A 17,863-nucleotide genomic window follows, 5' to 3' on the forward strand; every position below is an offset into this window, starting at 1 on the left:
TAAGAATTTTCTATTTGATAAATAATATCTATCAAAGGAATAGTAGGAAGTAAAATAAACTTGAAAAAACACAAGATTGGGCTTTATACTAACAGGAGCTATAAAAGCATCTAGATACTGATATAATGTGCACTTGCTGTTTTGTTTGAATATATTCAATTCTGCTATAGAGGCACAAAAACAAGCAGCATACAAGAGACTCATCAGTGTTAACAGAGAGCAAGCTGGCGGCTTCTGAAATATGGGCAAAATGCAAAGGCTGTATTAACTATAAATAATGAAATCAGGAAGTAACTTGAGAGGCAAAATTCAGAAGATACAGTAACTACAGATAGTAACTAAGTTAATAACATGGAATATATGCCAAAAAGAGACATAATAAATAAAAAATATGAGTACTATCTTGAGAAAGGCATGCAAAGCCTAAGCTATGATGACGTCACCTCTGAGCTAGTAACAGCTGTATCAACCGTGTGCTCCTTAGATCAAAGTGTGTATAAAAAGGCTAAACTGGCAAGTTTCACTGATGACCAGGAGTACTTGTCCCTGAATCTCTTCCAGAAAACAAAGTTTTGGGCCCTTGGCACCCCCGTTCAAATCTCGACTCTTGGGGTGCCTGGCTGGCTCAGCTGGTAGAGCATGTGGCTCTTGATCTGGGGGTTCGTGAGTACACGCTCCGCACTAGGGGTACAGATTACCTAAAAAAAAAAAACAAAAAAACTCAACTGTTGCCCTTATTGCTGCACCATATAAAGGGAACACTGGGAACACTGATGGGGCATAAAGAGCGACAGGGACATATGGGCATGCCCTAAATCAAGGCTCACCCAGTGTGTTCCTATCACCTGTACCTACAGGCATCCTAAGTGTGTTTACCTAGCTCATCTTGCTCCTCTTACTTCTTACTTTCTATGTGAAATAGATTAAAACACACGTAATCTGAGCATCTGAATTTGGTCCATGAGTCCTCCGAATTGCCTGGTGGTGCACTGGGAGGGTACCAAAGCATCAAAGGAATTTCCCACACAACGATTTAGGTCAAGAGGGGCAGCAGGATATGGTCGGTAACAGCCCTGTGTGTGAGTCAGGCCGACCTGGGTTTGGATGATAGCTCCATCATCTGGGAGGTGCTGGTAGGCAGGCAAACTGCTTCCCTCTCTGAGTCTCAAGGTCTTCATTTGTAAAATGGGAATAACTTCCTGAAGATGAGGTTACTAATGGAAAATACGCTGACTGTAAAGCTTATAGCAAAATCTCTGGCATACTCGTTGCCAGCTATCGTTGTGGGTAATTCCATGACCCAGGCTTCCCTGCCAGCCTGTTGGCTGTCTCTTGGGTGAGCAAGCCTACGGAACAGGGGTCTCAAATAAGTTCAGGCACAGGGCACAGGGCAGGATTCTGTGTAGAAAATCATGGACTCCTGGTTGTATTAAACTTAAAATACCAATGAAAATTTTCTTCTAAGTTAGATACTATATTAGAATACAAGAAATAGTAGAAAAGTAATAACAGATAAAATGTGTTTTTAGAAATTGTATAAGAAAAACTTAAAATTAAGGGAATTCTGTTCATAGCTTTACTTTCATTATTTAATTTTAGCAGAGGATGAAAATTCACCCAGTAAGAACACTGACACACTGCAGTATTATGAAATGTTGTCTGGGACAAAAGTTGTAAAAACCTGCAATGTGAGAGGAAAAAAAACCGTAAAAGTACGTATTACCTAATGGAAACCTTTAAATTACCTTTCCGTTTTCATCATAAAAGGGACATTAAAACAAATCCTTTTTAGAACATAGAGACTTCAAAAGTTCAACATACCAATTTTTGTTGTCATTTTCACACTTTTGCTTCAAAATAGGAAATAAAATGTAACCAACGACTCTGAACAAATGTCGCCATGCATTCAAGTTTCATTAGTAAAGCTGAGCATTACTTATCTCTTCCATATCCCATGAATTGAAAATGCAAAAACATTATTTTTGAAAAACCTATAAAACACGAATGAACAATCTCCCTAAAGTAAAAATATCCTAAATAAAAGAATTTTAAAAATAAAAAGCACATAAATAGGAACCTCAAGATGAAAGAAACAGATAAGTAATTCCAGAATGTTTTGTAAAAAAATGTGAAAATAAAAAAGACCTCTCTTGAGGCTGAAACCGGGGGAAGATTGTATGTTTCAGTAGCTTGTGAATTGCTCTCATTTTTAGCTACCTGTCCTCCTTTTGGAGAAAACGGAGGGTGGTGCGTGGAGAATGATTGGGACAGTCCTGGTAAGTCTGCCAGATAAAGACGAGATCAAGGATAACAATGGCACTGTAAGTCACCAAGGACCGGACAGTGATAAAACCTTTTACCGAGAGGAGAAGCACAGGGTTATTATCATCCCGCAATAACATCCACGTAAAAAGCTCTAGGTGCTGTGTTACTTACTTCCGGGCTCAGGACTGCAGTGCTGTCACTGGGAACATCTTCTTCATATCCTTTATTAGGAAAACTTTCTAGTTCATGACCTGTGCTTCCTTCACTTGGGCACTTGTTATATGAGCATCTTGGACTGTTGCTGCAGTGGGAAAATTCACATTTACTGTCCCCAATTTCTGAGGGCGTACATGAGAGATGGGGAGAACCACTGTCATCCTGATACGGTGGTGGCTGCAATTCATCCAGTGGGGGCGTTCTTCTCATTCTCTGAATGCAGTTTCCTGACAATGATTAAGAATCTGGTCACTGTTTCCAATTAGCCTCAACATGCAGTACAGTCCACATTTACTGTAAATAACTTTAAAAAAACTGGATTAAGAAATTTGTGGCAATGTAACTAGTAGATTCACTCGTGAGCTTCCTTCTTCCCTAATGGAGAGACGCAGAAATAAAACAGCCTGGTTTCCCACTCCTCTCCCCCTGCACCGTAAGATTGGGAAAAATAAAAGTCACATATGCAGAAAAATGCTGTTATAGACCATAAGGATGGGAGAGCGAGAAATACTAGCAACTAGCCTACTTACTGAGTTCTTTCTTTCACAACAATCTGGAAGCATATGCATGTTTTGCCTGCTCCCCTATGATGTGTGGCCTCTCCAGCCACACTGGGTACAAGTACAGGAGGTACCATGAACATAAAAACCTCATTTATTTTCTTCAGCTACTGAGATGGACTTAAAGTAGCATTCAGTTCTGCCGTGTGAGAAACTATTCCTCCACATCCACCTGAGATCCAGAATCCTAAAATGAGGTGCAGTGTGAATCCTGGCCTAATCCTCACGGATGAGCAGAGACAGAACGCTGCGTTCCAGCGGGTCTCTGCAATCAGCCGGCTGGCCATTCCCCGCCCCAGGCACCCTGCATCCCTCCTAAAGTACACGGCCCCACCTTGTCTACAGCAGGTGTCTCTACCTCCAGCAAGGAACCTGAAACCACATTTTCTTTCAGACGTAAATTATCCTTTCAATTTTTACCTCAATGATCTGTTTCAGGAGTTCGGAATAAATAGGTCTGTGAACAGGATAAGAGATGGGGGGAGGAGGGGGATGTAAAAAAATAGAGTTGAGTTTACAATTTAAGAGTACCTAAGTCTGAAGATAAATCCTGAATGCAATATCAGGTATTAAATTTAAACCCTGCTCATTTTTTCTTTTAATGGACTGTGGCTCTCTGTTCTTAAAAGGGGCCCTGAAAAAAGGTATTTTGTATTATAATTCTTATAATGGAGTTTAGTTCAAATGCTCAATAGGTCTTCTGTTCTTCCTAAGACAGTAAAACTTTACATAAGAAATACAAAGCTCATTTAAAAATTATCACAATGCCTGGTTCAAATGAGAAATATTAATTTGCATGAACTTAGCACAAATTTACATATTTGCTCAGAAGCCCTAATTTTAGAAAAAGAAAACTAAATGTCTTACCTCGTGAGTCTAACATACCAACTTTAGTTTATAAAACATAAACTAAAAATAAAAAGGTTACTGAATTAACATACATGAAGCTAAATTTGAGAAGGGAAGATAGATTAAATTGATACACTGCACTTAGTACCAAATGAATATCCCAGATTTCAGAGAGGGGGTTCCAGGAAACCTTTGGTTTTCCTGATAAAAGCAGGCAGACTCAAGTGGCACGCACTTTTTGTCCTCTCTCTTTCCTCTAGCCGGGAGCTGCCGCAGCCATCTTGTAATCGTGAAGTAACAAGCCTGACAATGAAAGCTAAGGATAAGGAAGCAGAAAAATGGAGAGTATCTGGGCAACTGAAATATCACTAAGTAGCTATCTCCAAACTTCTGAAGCATCAGACAAATTCCTCTAGGTTAAAAAACATAACAACAACAAAACACTGACAGCTGGATTTTCTGTTTCCAAATATATTCTCTATTGACACTTTAAAAATTACTTAACCAATATCCTCCCCTCATTCAAAATGTATATTTAATCGGCCATTGAATTATAAATTAAATGGTAATACCTAACATTTGCTGTAACATGAAGTCAATTAAAAATTTCTCAATGTAGAATACCCTCTAGTTCTATCCATGTTGTTGCAAATGGTGAGATTTCGTTGTTTTTGTTTCTGATTTTTTGCTAAGTGAAATAAGTCAATCAGAGAAAAACAATTATCACAAGATCTCTTTGATATGAGGAATTTGAGAGATAGGGTGGGGAGTCGTGGGGAGTCGTGGGGAGTCGTGGGGAGTAGGGAGGGGAAAAAAATGAAACAAGATGGGACTGGGGAGGGAGACAAACCATAATAGACTCAATCTCAGGAAACAAAGAGGGCTGCTGGGGGCTTGTGGAGGGAGGGATAGGGTGTGTGCTATGGTGAGTGCTGTGAATTGTGTAAGACTGATGATTCACAGACCTGTACTCCTGAAGCAACTAATACATTATATGTTAATAAAAAAAATTTCTCAGTGTAGTGGTTTTAGGAGTCAGCATACCATCTTTTCCTTTAACTTTGTTTTTTAAAGAGAGGTAGTCTTTCCCAGAGCTCAGACTGAATGCTCAGTGTATTATTATCTCACAGGTCACACTGGAGAGAACTGGGTACATATCTATTCCTCAAACCATCTCTTAAGGGGGGCGATGGGATTACCACAATTGACTTAATCAGAAGCCATCAAAGTGAAGCTGGGGATGGTGTCGGCTTCAATGTCCATATCTACATGGAAGAGAGTAGATGCCACTCATCAAGAAGAAAAGAGAAAGGGCTAAAATGAATAAAATTAGATACGAAGATGGAGACATTACAACTGGTACCACAGATATAAAAGATCATATGAGATTACTATGAACAATTATATAACAAACTGGACAACGTAGAAGAAAAAGATAAATTCTAGAAACATACTAGCTAGCAAGACTGAATCGTGAAGAAATAGAAAATCTGAACAGACCAATAACTAGTAAAGAGATTAAACCAGTAATCAATAACCTCTCAAAAATGATGTCCTAGGCCGGATGGCTTCACTGGTGAACTCTGCCAAAACTTAAAGAATTAATACTAACTCTTCTCAAACTCTTAAAAAAACAGAAGATGAGGAACACTTCCCAACTCATTTTACCAGGACAGCATTACTTTGATACCAAATCCAGACAAGGACACTACAAGAAAACTACTGTCCAATATCCTTAATAAATATAGATACAAATTTTTTAACAAAGTAACAAGCCAAATTCAACAATACATGAACATACAATGTGATCAATTGCAAACTATTCCAGGGATTCAAGGATGGTTCAACATCTGTAAATCAAGTGATGCAATACAACACATTAACAATATAGAGGATAAAAATCATATGATCATCAAAGTAGATGTAGAAAAAGCATTTGACAAAATTCAACATCCATTCATGACAAAAACTCAAGAAACTGGGTAGAAAGAATATATTAGTCAACATAATAAAGGCCATATACAACAAACGCAGAGTTAACAGTATATTCAACAGTGAAAAGCTGAAAGTTTCTCCTCTAAGATAAGGAACAAGACAAGGATGCTGACTCTTACCACGTGGAAATCTGAGCCAGAGCAATTACGCAAGAAAAGAAATAAAAGGCATCCAAGTTGGAAAAGAAGAGGTAAAACTGTCTCTATTTCCAGATGACATGATATTATATATAAAAAAGAGCCTAAAGACTCCACCAAAAAACTGTTAGGACTAATAAATGAATTCAGTAAAGTTGTAGTATACAAATCAATATAAAAAAATCAGTTACATTTCTATATACTAATGACAAACTATCAGGAAAGAAATTTTTTAAAACTCCATTTACAACTGCATCAAAAAAGAACAAATACTTAGGAATAAATGTAACCAAGGAGATGAAAGATCTATCTGCATAGTACACTAAGAACTATAAAACATTGATGAAAAAATTGAAAAAGACAAAAGTAAATGGAAAGATATTTTATGCAACATGGATTGGCAGAAACAATATTGTTAAAATGTTAAATGCCACTCAGAGCAATCTACAGATTCAAAGTGAACTCTATCAAAATTCCACTGGCATTTTTTTCATAGAAATAGAAAAAACAGTTCAAAACTTTGTATGGAACCACAGAAGACTCCAAAAGCCAGAGCAATCTTGAAAAAGGAAAACAAGAGCTGGAGATATCATGCTTCCTGATCTCAAATTATATTACAAACCTATGGTAGTCAAAATGGTATGGCATTGGCATAAAAACAGATACATGGATCAACAGAATAGCGAGCCCAGAAATGAACACATATATTGCCAATCGATCTATTACAAAAGAGCGAAAAATACACAACAGGGAGAGGATAATCTCTTTAATAAATGGATGAGAAAATTGGACAGTCACATGCAAACTAATGAAACTGAATCACTATCTTACATCTTAAACAAAAAACCAACTCAAAATGGGTTAAAGACTTGGACATAAAGCTTGAAACTATAAATCTTAAGTGAAAACATAGGGAAGAAGCCCCTTCACACTGGTCTTGATAATGTCAGAAGCAAAGGCAACAAAAGGAAAATTAAGCAAGTGGGACTATATCAAAATAAAAAGCTTCTGCATAAAAAGCCATCAAAAATTTATAGACAACCTATGGAATGGGAGAAAATATTTCCAAATAATATATCCAATAAGGGTTAATACTCAAAATATATAAATAACTCCTCCAACTTAACCGCAAAATGACAATCTGATTTAAAAATGGGCTGAGGAACTAAACACACTTTTTCAAACAAGGCATCCAAATGGCCAACAGATTGAAAAGGAGGTCAATATCACTGATCATCGGGGAAATGCAAATCAAAAGCACAATGAGGTATTTCACACCCGTTAGAACGCTTAATACCAAAAAGACAATAACAAACGCTGGCGAGGATGGGGAGAAAATGTAACCCTTGTGTACTGTTGGTGGGAATGTAAACTAGTAAAGCCAGTTTAAAAACGGTATAGAGACTCCTCAAAAAATTACAAATAGAACTACCATACAATTGAGCAATTCTACTGCTGGGTATTTATCTGAAGATGAAATCACTATCTCAAAAGATACCTGCACCCCGTGTTCGCTGAAGTATTAGTTATCATTGTCAAAACATGCAAACAACCTATGTGTCCGTCAATGGAAAAATGGATAGACACACACACACACACACGCACACACACACACGCACACACACACACGCACGCACACACACACACACACACACACACACACACACACACACAGAACTATTATTCAGCCACAACAAAAGAAGAAAATCCTGCCCTTCATTTGTGACAACTCAGATGAACCCTGAGGGCAAGTGAAGTAAGTCAGAAGAGAGAGAAAAATAACTGTATGTCACATATGTGGAATCTACAAAATCTGAACTCATAGATACAGAGAACAGATTGGTCATTGCTAGAGGTGGCGACGGAGGTGGTAAAGGAAATGCATGAAGGTGCTTTCCAGTTATAAGTAAGTCCTAGAAAAATGTACAGCATGGTGACAGTTAGCAATAGAAGATCTTTGAAGTTCTTACTGGAAGAAGAAAAATGTGTAGCTATGTGAGGTTACCGATGTTAACTAAACTTACTGGGCAGTCATTTTGCAATAAGTGTATCTATCACATGTTATGTTGTGCTAATACCTTGGACTAAAATAAAAAAAAATACTTTGGACTAATAGAATGTCATACATCAATTATATCTCAGCAAAACTGGAAAAAGAAAAGAAGACTAAACACTTTCCTTTTAAAAGCTTATGTATACAAATACATATTACATGAAACCAAAACAAAGAAACAAACCCAAAGAATATACATCTAAAGAAAATAGGGTCCAGGAAGAAGGAAGATAAAGGACATTGGCTAGAAAAACCAACACAATCAAGTCCTTGCCCTCCTTATCCTTCACTGATTTCAGTTTTCATCTCTATTAAAATATCTTCTCTCTCTGTGGCTCTTTCTTCTTTAAGTGGTTTCACTGTATTAATCCTTGTCATGTGACCAACATACTCTAACTTCTGTCTGGTAATAATCTTAGACGTTACTTCCTTTAGTCTGCTTTTTACATCAGGTCCCTGTTTAGCTGCCAGCCAACCAGGATCTATTTACACAGCTGAGCTCCAGTCACCTGGCTCTTGTTAAGCCTCTGTGTAGCCATGCTCCAGAACCAAGGCGTAAGTTACCCAAAAGACATTTAGTGCTATTTACTACTAAGTAGGTTCCATGAGCAGACCTCACTAGTGTTTCTGGATTTGAGAGAAACAATTTTATTTTTTATTTTTTTAAAAGATTTTATTTACTTATTTGACAGACAGAGATCACAAGTAGGCAGAGAGGCAGGCAGAGAGAGAGGAAGAGAAGCAGGCTCCCTGCCAAGCAGAGAGCCTGATGTGGGGCTTGATCCCAGGACCCCGGGATCATGACTTGGACCCGAAAGCAGAGGCTTTAACCCACTGAGCCACCCAGGCGCCCCGAGAAACAATTTTATAACTGTGAATTTTGGAATATACTTATCAGGATAAATAAATTATATACATATATTTTATAATACATACTATATATTAATAATCATAAATATATTATATATAATAACATCTTTATTATATATTTATATAACACTCTATAATTATATAAATACATAAGTTTATAACATGTAAACTTTTGTATTATTTATATACTTCTATAATTATAAGATATTATATAAATCCTTCAAGTTTTGAAAATAAAAATATCGTGTTTTCACTTTTCACTTTACTTATGCATTTTACTTTACAAAGTGAAGAACACTCAAATGTATCCAGAATAGGAATTTCATTAAAAAAAAAAAATGCAGTTATGGGGCGCCTGGGTGGCTCAGTGGGTTAAAGCCTCTGCCTTCGGCTCAGGTCATGGTCTCCCGGTCCTGGGATTGAGCCCCGCATCGCATCTCAGGCTTGCTGCTCAGCAGGGAGCCTGCTTCCTCCTCTCTCTCTCTCTGCCTGCCTCTCTGCCTACTTGTGATCTCTGCCTGTCAAATAAATAAAATCTTTTAAAAAAAATGCAGTTAAGGGGTGCCTGGGTGGCTCAGTGGGTTAAGCCGCTGCCTTCGGCTCAGATCATGATCCCAGGTCCTGGGTTCGAGCCCCACATCGGGCTTTCTGCTCAGCGGGGAGCCTGCTTCCTCCTCTCTCTCTGCATGCTTCTCTGCCTACTTGTGATTTCTGTCAAATAAATAAATAAAATCTTTAAAAAAAAATGCAGTTAACGAAGATTTTTCCTTTTTCACTCTTTTGCAACAATATCTTCTTTCTCTAACTGGCAATTACTTCATATCATATGCACAGTAAAACTAAAAGTTGGCTAAAATTTAATGGATATTGGAAAATTTTTAATACAACTGTTTTATAAAATAAGAATTTATACCACAGTTGTTAAATTACACTGTAAACATCCAACTTTAAGGGGAAATTTCTGGTTGAACTATCAAATGCCAAAGTGAGGATAACCTACTATTTTACAACCTAATTCCATACTCTATTTTGTGGGAATGACAGATCCATAAAAGGAGTCATGCATGGAAATATCTGAAGCATGTTACCATCTGCATATTGCGCAGCACCCACAAAAGAAGACAAAGTATGTTTCCACCTTACAAAAACACAGGATGCATGCATATCTGGAATGTGACCTGGAATTTTTAACATATTTGAGACTGGTTTTCTAAGTTTGAGAACCTCAGCTCTAAAAAGTGGTAAACATTCTACATTTGCAGAATTCAGTTTTCAAGTGTCTGTAGAAATTTGCCAAAACTAATCACATACCATATAGTAAGTTAAGGCACAACACATTTCACAAAACAGGAAGCATAAAGAAGGTATTTTCTGACCACAGTGAAATTAAACTAGAAATAGGAAATAAAAATCTAACTAAAAAACTACAGAAATATAGATAAAGCAATCAGAAATCAAAACACACTTCTAAATAATTCATGGGTCAAAGAAGAAATCACAATAGAAATTAGAAAGTGTACTGAAAATGAGGATAATAAAAATAATCTGGGAGTAGCTGGGTGGTTCAATCAGTTAAGCATCTGCCTTTGGTTCAGGTCATGATCTCAGGGTCCTGGGATTGAGCCCCAAGTCGGGCTCCCTGCTCAGTGGGAAATCTGTTTCTCTCTCTCTCTCAATAAATAAATAAGTAAATAAAATCTTAAAAAAAAATCTGTATAAATATTTGTGGAATGTGGCTAAAGCCAAATACTTAGAAGGAAATTTACAGGCCTTAGTGCATGTGTTGGGGAAGGAAAGGGAGTGAGGCCAAAAACAAGGACCTAATTATTCACTTTGAGAAGTTAAAAACTTAAAAAAACAAAAAAACAAGTTAACTCAAAGAAAGGAGAAAGAATGAAATAATAAAAAGCAGAAATAGAACAAAAAATATACACACAAAAGACAGCATTTAGTAAACCAAAATATAATTCATTGAGAACACTAATAAAAGTGATAAATTGCTGGAAGAGACTAGTTAGGAAGAAAAAGAGAAACGGTATAAATTATTAATATCAGGAACACAAAGGAGGACATCATTTCAAACCCTTCAGACATTAAAAAGATAGCAAGCTTTTCTTTCATCCTTTCCTTTTTTGGAAATTTCAGTCCTAAAGCTAATCAGCGGGGCTGAAGGAGGCAGCAGCATGCACTGGTAGTGGCTTATGTCAGAGCCTGGGTGGGATGAGGACGTCTACCCATGGGAGAAGCCCAGCATACTATTTGGGAGCCCAAGAGAGACAAGAAGGGCATCCATGTCCATATAGGGACAGCCCAGCGTGAGGTGTCAGAGGTCACAGAGGGTAAAGGGGGCACCCATCCATGGGACACCCCTAAACAGCATGCTGAAGCCCAAGCTGGGTGAGAAATGCCCAGCACGGAGAGCCAGAGTCAGCATAAGAAGGTTCCCCATAGTGGGGCAGCTGGCATGGGGCAACAAAGTCCAAAGAGGGTGAGCAGTGTGTCTGTAATGAGGGAAAGGGGAGTCAAAGCCTGAGAAGGATCAGAGCCATGGAGGGGGTACTGGTGTGGGTTATCGAAGCCCTGGAAGGCTGAAGAGGGAACCCACACGGGGGTGCACCTGTGAAAGTGTATGAGAACAGTTGCCTGACACAGGAAAACCAGATGGGGAAGGTCTCCACATGTACGGGCAACCTGGAGTGTGGTTTTAGAGCCCAGGTGGGTGAGGAATGCAACTGTGTGGGGAAAAGAGGAAGTTCTGGAAGGTATCTGACCCCAAGCAGGAAGTAAGAGCTTTGGCAGGGTGGTAAGGACATCCAGTCTGGATGGCAAGCTGCTCTGGAGTGTCAGAACCCACGTTCTTAGCGTCATGAGGACATCCACAAGTAGGAAAGTCTATAGGGGATCGCAGAGCCCAAATAGGAAGAGGAGGCGATTAATTGAATGATAAATATGTTAAGTTTAATGGTAGCAAGGTTTCTTTCTCTCTCTGTGTTGGAAAAGGAAGTTACAAATATGGAAACGGGAAAATCTAAAACTGTGGTCTTGGATTAGAATTGAGGATATCAGTGTGAGCTCAGTTTTTAAATAGCAAGTAAATTATAACATAAATATGCATGTAATATGCATACACACATACACACACCCATTCCTAACGATCCTAGCTCTGTCCACTGAGAGGGTTTAAGAGCAACACCTCAATAGGGGCTGCTGGGTGGCTTAGTTGGTTAAGCGTCCAAATATTGATCTCAGGGTCGTGAGTTCAAACCGTCTTTGGCTTGGCTAGGGGCTGGCCAAGAAGTAGGATGCCTTTTTGGCTTCAGAATCTCTGATCAAGCAGATCCCATGAATCCTGGGCCCAGGCCTGAATAAGGCTGGCAAGTTCCTTTCCTTGCTGACCCAATGACAACATGGTGGCCATAGTGGATGAAGTGAAGTCTACCATCAAATTCCTGAGGAAGAATGTGCTGGGTCTGGCAGTGACCACTGGCTATGTGAGGACGACAGATGATTAGCTCATGTACAACATCCACTTAACTGTAAATTTTCTGGTGTCATTGTCCAAGGAGAACTGGTAGAATGTCCAGGCTTTATACATTGAGAACACCATGGGCAAGCCCCAGTGCTTATACTAAGGAACGGTTTAATAAACCCTAGGGCACTACCATTTAAAAAAAAAAGGGAATGCCACCTCAGTAGCAGTGTACCCCTTAGTACCCAGATCTTGGTTTCTAAATTTACTCTTCACTAAAAGGAACCAGGACTCCGTGAAGAAACAGCAAATTTCAGGACTAGGAAAAGAAGCTGAGAATAAGAATGTATTCAAAGAATGAGGGGGGCATGCCAAAAAGACAAAGAGGCCAGCCTGACGGGGTTTGCACTGAACAAATCCCAGAATTTGAGCTACAAAATAAATAGTTGAAGTAACTGATTCTAACACATTGAGGAAAAAAAGGAAAACTTCAGTCCATCTAGACATAGATAAATACATGAATAAACTGAAAGACCTCTGAGGAACAGATTATGTACATAGTTACAAAGTACTTTATTACTAAGAGTGCATACTTCCTGGGGCGCCTGGGTGGCTCAGTGGGTTAAGCCTCTGCCTTCGGCTCAGGTCATGATCTCAGGGTCCTGGGATCGAGCCCTGCATCGGGCTCTCTGCTCAGCAGGGAGCCTGCTTCCCCCTGACTCTCTGCCTGACTCTCTACTTATGCTCTCTCTGTCAAATAAAAAAATAAAATCTTTTTAAAAAGAAGGGTGCATACTTCCTTAATGAAGAGATCAAAGTGAGTAACATAACACGACAAATCGAAGTGTGCATCACCTGGTAGCATGCGATGAGAGGAACAAGCAACACCTCCTTGGTCCTCCAGTTCAAGGTGCATGACCTGAATCTAGTCACGAGAAATATCAGACAAATGCACATATTCTAAAAATTAACTGCCCTGTTGTCTTCAAAAAGAAATGACTGAAAAACTGGTCTAGCCTGAAGGAGACTAAAAAGAGACTAAAAGAGACAGGACAACACATGATCTTGAACTAGATCCTTATCTGAAATAGCTTGAGGGGGTAAAAGGATTTTGTACTATTTTTTGCACTATTTTGGGGTACTGTTTTTACAACTTTTGTTAATTTTGTGGATGCTTAAAAAATTCCCCATAAAAAAGACATTGTCATCTCTCTTTGAAAATTTGAAAATCATATGATACAAATTCTTAAAGAAATAAAACCTAAACAGAGCCAAGAAACAGGAAAATTATATAATCTTATTATCTATTACAGAAATTGAACTCCTATTTTAAAACTTTCTTAACAAAGAAAAGCCCAGGGAAATTTACCATTTAAGGAAGAAAAATCACCAATTTCATACGAAATATTTTAGATAATAAAAAAAAAGAGGGAACACTTGTAAAATTGTCTTATGAAGCCAGCATAAACTTGCTACCAGAGCCTGATAAAATATCTTACAAGAAAAGAATAAGCCAATCCCTCTTGTGAACATAGCTACAAAAATTCAACACAAAGTATTAGCAAATGAAACCCAGAGTCTTAGAGAACTACATCATAACCAACTTAGGTTTACACTAGGAATATAAAGGTACTGTACAAATGCAAGATGGATTTACTATTAGAAACTTTATCTAATTTACTGCATTAAAAGAATTAAAGGTAAAAAGTAATGTGATAACTGTAATCAATTTTTAAAAAGCATTTGAAAAAAAATCTGACAAAATTCATTATTCATAAAATCTCTGCTCTGTGCAAATGAGGGATAAAAGGCAAATTCCTTTATCCCATAAAGAGTATCTTTGAAAGTCCTGCAGCAAACATAATATTTAATGGTGAAATGTTGAAAGCTTTATGTCTGGTATCGGGAATGAGACAAGGATGCCTATTTATCACCACTTCTATTCAACGATGTACCAGAAGTTCTAGCCATTACAATAAGGTGAGAAAAAGATGTGAAAGAACTGGAAAAAAAGAAGCAAAACTGTTATTACTCTCAGATGATGACTGAGATATAGAAATCCCCCAATGCTTTAGAGATAATCTATTAGCGTTGGTAAGCAAATTAAGTGAGGTCATTGAATACGGTTATCAATGCTAAAAAGATCAATTGAATTTCTACACACACGAATGGAAAACTAAAAAATGACATTTAAAAACAATCCCACATACAATTGCACCAGATAACATCAAATACCTAAGAATAAATCGAGGAAATCACTTTGCTGTTATTTTTCCAGCTTAGGGGCTTATAATTAGAATATATACTCTTAGCAATTGGCAGAATCCACACTTCAGCTTTCTAAGCAATGCCTATATGGTGTAGGAAGGGACTGCTAGAAACCACTAGTTTCCTTTCTCTAGCAACAAGTCATCCCAAGAGAACAGGAGAGATTAGTCTACCACCAGAGACTTGAGAATTGCAAGTTTAGTGAATGTCTTCACTAGTTTGGTCACTGAGAAAATTAATAAGCTTGAAAAATGATGGCAGATTATCATAAACTTCTAATTAGAAGACGACTTTAACTGGAGTTGCCACTCCAGATGGAGTCTCTTTATTAAGCAAATTAAAACAGCCTTGGTATTTGATATGTAGCTTTTACGTAGCAAATGCTTTTTCCTTTGTAACAATCCAGAGAGAACAAAAGGAACATGTTATTTTCACCTGCCAAAGCAATACTGCTACTTCCCGGCTTCAGGGAAATATAATAAAATATTCTTGTTCTATGCCACAATCTGCTCTGCAGAGACCCTGGCTGCCTCAACATTCCAGGCTACATGCCCTTGATCCTCCTCCGAATGACAGCAAGCTATTAGGACCCAGAGAGTAGAAGAGTTGAGGGATTGAAGTGCCTTGGTAAAATGTACATGTGTGACAGGACTGAGAACTCAATCTGATGATAATACAAGGGCTTGCCTCCTCCATCAAGTTCCTGAGAATACAGGAGTATGATGGAATATTCCTCCCAATGTCAAAGAGAATTTCCTACCCTTTGTCTGTGTTCCACTAAGAAGGAGACAAGAAGTTTGGCTGGCCTTCTTACACTCTGAAAGCAGCACATTCCGTATCTGAGTATGCAGCTTTGAGCCATCTACAAGGTAAAATAAAAAGCTTTCAGCTTTGAGTGGCACCCAGAACAACAGATGATCCATGGTATGGAATGTATGGTATGGTAAGCTTTATACTTGACCTTTAAAGACTAAGCAAACCAAATGGTCTTCAAATGCCTGTGGTAGGTGATGACACTTGAAAAAGTATTAAGAAGCCCTGATGGTGGAATTGCTTTGGAGGACTCGAGATTTTTTTTTTTTTTTTTTGGCCATATCTTTGCTGACATTTTTGCTTCCAAGATTTTAAATCTTATTGCCAATCTGATGGGTAAAAGTTGGTATCTTGTTTTAATTTGCACTTCCCTTGTATGTAAGGAGGAGCACATCTTTATCAACCACTTATATTTTCTCTATATTCCCCACTAGATAGTAACCTCTTTGAAGTGCTATAGTATTCAGTGTATATTAAGCACAATGTTCATATATAATTGGTATTTATGCCATCACAGCAATCTACATATTTAATGCAATCCCTAATCAATATACCAACATTTTTGTCATATAACTGGAATAACACTAAACCCAAAAGGCACTGGATAGCCAAAGTAATCTTGAGAAAGAAGAACAAAGTTAAAGGTAGCATAATTCCAGATTTCAAGATATACTACAAAGCTATAGTATGGTACTGGCACAAAAACAGACATATAGATAAATGGAACAGAACAGAGAGCCCAGAAATAAGCTACACTTACACAGTTGATTAATCTACAACAAAAGAGGCAAGAATATACAACAGGGAGAAGACAGTCTCCTCGACAAATGGTGTTGGGAAAACTGGACACCTACATGCAAAAGAATGAAACTGGACCACTTCCTTGTACCATACAGAAATAAACTTAAAATGGGTAAAAAAAAAAAAAAAAACAAAACAAACAACAGAAAATCCAAAACCTAAATGTGAGACTTAAAACCATAAAAAACTCCTAGAAGAAAACATAGGCAGCAATTTCTTTGAGATCAGTCACAGAAACATTTTTCTAGATATGTCTCTTTAGACAAAAAAAAAAAAAAAAAAAAAAAAGGCAAAATTAAACTAATGGGATTACACAAAAATGAAAACCTTGTGTGCAGCAAAGGAAACCGTCAACAAAAAGGCAACCTACTGAACAGGAGAAGATATTTGCTAATGACCTATCCAGTAAGAGGTTAATAGCCAAAATAAACAAAGAACTTAAGAGAACTCAGCATGAAAAAAAACAACCAATCCAATTAAAAAATGGGCAGGGGACCCGAACAGAATTTTTAAATTATGATTTTTTGTACCTCCAAACACATTTTATTACAAGATAGTGTTCAGATTATTTTTGTACCATGCCTTAAAACTCTTTATTAATCTTTCTCACCTTATTTTTCTGGTGGTTTGAAATAATTTTTGAATCAAACTATATTTCACATATAGCTGCTTTCTACCAGTACAATCTTACCCAGTACACCTATTTTCTGAGTAGAAAATCAATTCATGGTCTCCCATTTTTTGATTCTTAGGTTTTGTTAAAGATCATAGTCAGTTCAAGTGAAATGAGAAGTGTTTTGTTGGTTTTTGAGAAACAACTCCTGGCCTACTCTTAATATCAACCAGAAACTAACTGGAGGATCAAGGGACACCAGGTAGCTAACTGATCCAAACTGCCCCGTAGGAAGGAGATAGCATGTGCTCATCTAGCTATAAAGTTGGGAGTATCAAGCTGCACTCTGCCATCAAGGGAAACCAACAGATAGTGGATGAGGACCAAGTAAGCTCTGAAGGCACAGGCAGGTAGTAGAGGTATGCCTGCTGTATTTTGCTTAATCTGCGTGCATTGCCATGTGAGTACAGTAGGACTACTGAAGGTTAACAGAGAATTAAAACATTATGTCTAGTGATATGCCAAAACCATTAGAAGTGGAATGCTCTGATATTATAATCCTTTCAGAGGAGGCCCTGAAAAATGATACGGAAAGAAAATCTTCTCAGTGGACAGAATTCTTAGTAGCCTGTTTGATTTTCAACTTTGCTTAGAGTAAGAGTTGGTCTCAATGACTGGGTTGCCGATGGTCTGGCTGGATGTAAGGACTTGAGAGCAGAGACTGGCAGACTGGTCTCACCCGGAATGGCTCTGGGGCCTGACACATTTACATCCCCAATACAACTTAAAACACAAATACTCAGAAAATACCATAACTTCTAAAATTTAACCTCATGTATTTTAAGTCTAATTCTTTCCCAAATTGAAAAAGGCAACAGTCTTGATAAATTAGACTCCTAGATGAATTTTGAAAGCATGCCCCAAGATTATGATGTCAATTTCAATCAATACTTT

General features: G+C 37.8%; 1 protein-coding gene across 2 annotated transcripts in view; it reads right to left on the bottom strand.

Moving 5' to 3' along the window:
* The window catches only part of LOC111162370 (synaptotagmin 14), a 122,336-nt gene that overhangs the window by 57,891 nt on the left and 46,582 nt on the right, over window positions 1-17,863 (bottom strand). For both annotated transcript variants that reach the window (XM_022526746.1, XM_022526747.1), the window contains exon 3: window positions 2,437-2,708. In XM_022526746.1, the coding sequence (XP_022382454.1) occupies window positions 2,437-2,708 (272 nt within the window). The remainder of the gene's footprint in view (window positions 1-2,436; window positions 2,709-17,863) is intronic.

The sequence above is a fragment of the Enhydra lutris genome, unplaced genomic scaffold (assembly GCF_002288905.1).
Source record: "Enhydra lutris kenyoni isolate GAN:26980312 unplaced genomic scaffold, ASM228890v2 scaffoldscaffold91, whole genome shotgun sequence".
NCBI lineage: Eukaryota > Metazoa > Chordata > Mammalia > Carnivora > Mustelidae > Enhydra > Enhydra lutris.